This window comes from Crocuta crocuta, unplaced genomic scaffold (assembly GCF_008692635.1).
Source record: "Crocuta crocuta isolate KB4526 unplaced genomic scaffold, BGI_CrCroc_1.0 scaffold113, whole genome shotgun sequence".
Classification (NCBI taxonomy): Eukaryota; Metazoa; Chordata; class Mammalia; order Carnivora; family Hyaenidae; genus Crocuta; species Crocuta crocuta.
This window is the reverse complement of record NW_027530368.1, coordinates 3,218,861-3,222,597: the sequence shown is the minus strand read 5'-3', so window position 1 is coordinate 3,222,597 and position 3,737 is coordinate 3,218,861. Positions and strand designations below refer to the sequence as shown.

Sequence of the window (3,737 nt, the reverse complement as noted above, 5' to 3'; positions counted from 1 at the left end):
AGTCACTCCTCATCTGCCCCCTGGAATTGTTAGCTGCTTCCTGCTCCAGTGAGGCAGATGGGGAAGACTCCTTCAGGAGCCCCTTTCCAGTACGTGCTTTATGGGGGGAGTAGGGGGAGCTGTCTCCTCCATCAGATTTTGCCTCCTTTTGTCTGCCTGTCTGCTATGGAGCACTACTCTTCGTAAGCAGTTCAGAGGACACCAAATACTACAAGATTAATTCCTATGTTCACAAAGACCACTTCACATAGGTTTCTGGCGGAGAGGGCTGTTCACCGTTGCCCGCCCCACCCCCACGCCCCCAGACGCTGCCACTCCTCCTGGAAGATCAGAGGCTGCCTCTTTCCTCCAGGTTTCAAACCTGGATGAGTCCTCNGCTTTCGGGTTACTGCAGTTCAAACAGCACGTGCCGCCCGCGCTCCGAGCCGCGGCGGCGGCGGCGCAGCCCTGTGAGGGGGCGGGGAGGCTCGCTCCGTGCGCGCCGGCTCGCCTCCTCCGCGCCTCTTGCTGGCGCTCGGGAAATCCACAGGATAAACACCCACTTTCTCTTCCTCTTTATGGGAGGGGGTAGGTGCACTTGGATCCCCCGCAGCGCCTCCGCCGCCCTCCCATCCCTCGCCCTTCCTCCACCATGCACACTGGTTCGCGCAGTGGCCCAAATTTCATCTCGCCCCTCCCGGGCGAGGCTCTGCAACCGTTGCGCGCGGCGGTGCTCGGGTCCCAGCACTTGCCCGCGTCCGCCTTAAGCAACCAGGGGCAGAAAGGCTAGGTTTGGTTTTAGAAAGATCCGTTTCCAGGCCTCGGGAGCGTGGACCACCATCTGCCCTCTTCTTTTTTCAGGTTTGCGGAGCACCGCGAGGACAGGCGTTGGTCGCCTTAGTCCCTGAACGTTCAAGGTCTCTCTAAATCACTTCCCTCACCCCAACCACCCGTTGGGCCTGGTAGTGGGAAAGGCATAGCTGACCAACAAAGGGGAAGACCCAGAGGAGGCCTGCAGGCTCTCCATCCGAGACTGCAGACTTCTAGGCACGGAACTGCGGGCTCCTCTAGTGTACAAATGGGGGCGCAGATTCGAGTGGGGGCGGCCCCGGGGCTCTGTGATCTCCTTACCCCTGGGGCCAGGGCAGAGAAGAAGAGGGTCAGAGCAGGGTTGCGGGGTTCTGAACCCAGAGCTCTTACCTTGCGTTTGTTGCGGTGGATGTCCCCGATGGAGTTGGCCACTGTGTTTGGGCCCAGCAGCATGCGCGTGCTGCGTGGCCATTCAGTGCTTACTAGGTGGTGCTCGCCCATGAGGATCTTGCGCACGTTTTCTGCACCCGTCACACGGATCAGCGGCCGCCCCAGCAAGTGCGTCTTGAACACGTTGCCATACTTCTCCCTCCTCGAGGACTGGAAGTCGGAACCCTGCGGGAGCCACGGGAAGAAAAAAAAACACCTCTCTCAGAGCGTACATCTCCAGATGAGAGGTCCCGGAGGCCCAGTCTCAAGGGCCCGCGGGGGAGGGCCGGAGGACCCCGTTTGGGCCACCAGTCCCCTGCCACCCCCCTAACACACACACAAACACGCACGAAGGTTTTATTTTTCATAGCATGCACAAGAACTGGAAAGTAGGGCCTAGAGGATAATAAATAATGCAAGGAGGCGGGAGGCCCGGGGCACCCCTCGGGAGGGTGTTTTTTAGTAATGACTTGCGGGAGGAAAATGGTATCCCGGACGGCGGGACCCGAAGCTAGAGCCTCCGCCTCCCTCCCCCTCGCTCCCCCGCCTCACGCTTCGGAGCCTCTCGGAATAAATATTTCCAGGCTCTCGGCCACGGGCTGGCGAGACCCCGCGGGGTGGCCGCAGGCCAAAGATTATTTATAGCGGTGAGCGGTCGGTGCCCGGAGGCAGTCACTACAGAAGGGGGTTGGGGTTTCCTCCGTTCTCAGGGGTGGGCCGCGAAGGGACCCGGCGGCCCTCTGAGGGATCTGCAAGGTAGGGTCACGGGCCGAGAACCGCGACTTTCCTAATGCAACGTGCCGTGGGAATAACTGAGGAGGATTTTCGTCGCCGCCCAGGAGTTTGGAACGGGAGCTGCGAGGAAGGCGCTTCCCGCGGGGCGGGGCAGGGCGGGGTGGCCGTCACAGGTAACCGGATCCCCGGCGGCGGCAGCGGCGGCGCGAGCCCAGGACGCCTGGGCCCCGGCCCGGGCCGGGCTCTCCGAGGAGCAGGCTGAGCCGGCCCCCGCGCGGGTACCGGAAGCCGAGGGGACCTCCGAGGGGCGGGGGCAGGGGCGTCCCGCTCACCTTTGACGTAGGCACTCGCCACCCCACCCCACATTAACCCTTCTCCCGCCGGGGCAGCACCGGGTGGGAAGGGGAGCGGCGCCACCTGTCCGGCCGTGGCGCTGGGCCGCCCGTGCGGATGCGGACTCCAGACTTACCGAGTCACGCACCCCCGAAGGGACACCTCGGCGGTCCCCTTTTCCCAGGTCGGTCCCTCTCCTCACTTTCCTTTCTTTTACGGAAAAGTATTCTCCAACTAAATGTGTACACACCCCAGCACAGTCGAAAAGTGACTCTGCAGAACCCGGATCTCTAATCACTTTTCCACATGCGCCTCCGGCCCCGGCGCGCGACAGGGAGCGAGCCCAGAGCGCCCGCGCCTCCAGGAGGGGGGCTGGGCCGCGGGGGGACGCCACTCCACTCCCGGGTTGGCGGGGAGGGGAGACCTCCCGGACCCCGCCGCAGCTCTAGACCGCGTCTACCCCTTTAAGAGAATTCTAGGCGAGGGTGGAGGTGCGACCAAGGGGGGTTGAGGAGCGGGATTCCCTCCCTCCGTCTGCTATACCCGTCTCGCTCGCTCCGTCTGACTCTCCGTCTCTCCTCTCCTTCTTTTCCTCTGTTTTTCTTTTCTTTCGACACAAAAGTTGGGTTGTGAATTTTNNNNTGAATTTTCCGAGGTCGCCGCCGCCTCTCTCCCGCCGCCCCCCTCCCGCCTCTGATCTGCCTAACTATAATTAAAGTGCGTTTTTTGTGGCATTAATAAAGAGTTATTTGTCCGCCGTTTCCACGGTCTTCACAAAGAGGACTTTCATAGGGGCGGCCGCTCGGGCCGCGAGTCCAATTTATACAAAAATGTTGTATTTTTAGCCCTAGGCTCTGTTTAGATGGCGCACGGTGGAAACGGAGAGCCCTTGGAGGTCCCCCCGTAAAATCTGATAAATGACTCCAAAAAAATAAAGCTGGGATTCAGAGGGCTCCCATTAACCCCTTCGGCGCTCTTCTACAGGCATCCCCCATTTCCCTCCCACGGTGGAGTCCAGGGCCCCGCGGGCTGATGGAGGGGACGCGTAGGCCCGCTTCCCTTTTCCTATCTTCTGTGCGGGTTGGACGCGGAGCCGCAAGGGCCCTTGTGGGATTCAGAGAAAAGGTCGGGGGGGACATTGGGTGGCAGAGAAAGGTCAGGAAAAGGGTATGGGGACTGACCACGGATTCCGCAGATTGGCTCTAACAAGACAGGAACCGATGCCCTTATGAGTTACTTTATTTCCTAAATTCTCGGCCAAAAGCCTAGACCACCGCCGCAGTTAACTCTTTAAGTGTGGCGGCTTGGGAGAAGCTCTGGGGATTTCTTTACGGAGGGTAGCCCTATTGGTTAAAGCGAACCCCTCCCCACTGCATGAACGACCCCAAAAGAGATGGGCCGATTCTGGGACTTGGGAAGACCACACCGCGGAGGAACCGCGCGTCCTCCTC

The 3,737-nt window shown here is 60.8% G+C and overlaps 1 protein-coding gene across 1 annotated transcript in view; it reads right to left on the bottom strand.

Annotated features, from left to right (window-relative positions):
• Positions 1–3,737, bottom strand: part of CYP26B1 (cytochrome P450 family 26 subfamily B member 1) — a 19,082-nt gene that overhangs the window by 13,840 nt on the left and 1,505 nt on the right. The window contains exon 2 of the mRNA XM_077766297.1: positions 1,180–1,404. Coding sequence (XP_077622423.1) covers positions 1,180–1,404 — 225 coding nt within the window. The remainder of the gene's footprint in view (positions 1–1,179; positions 1,405–3,737) is intronic.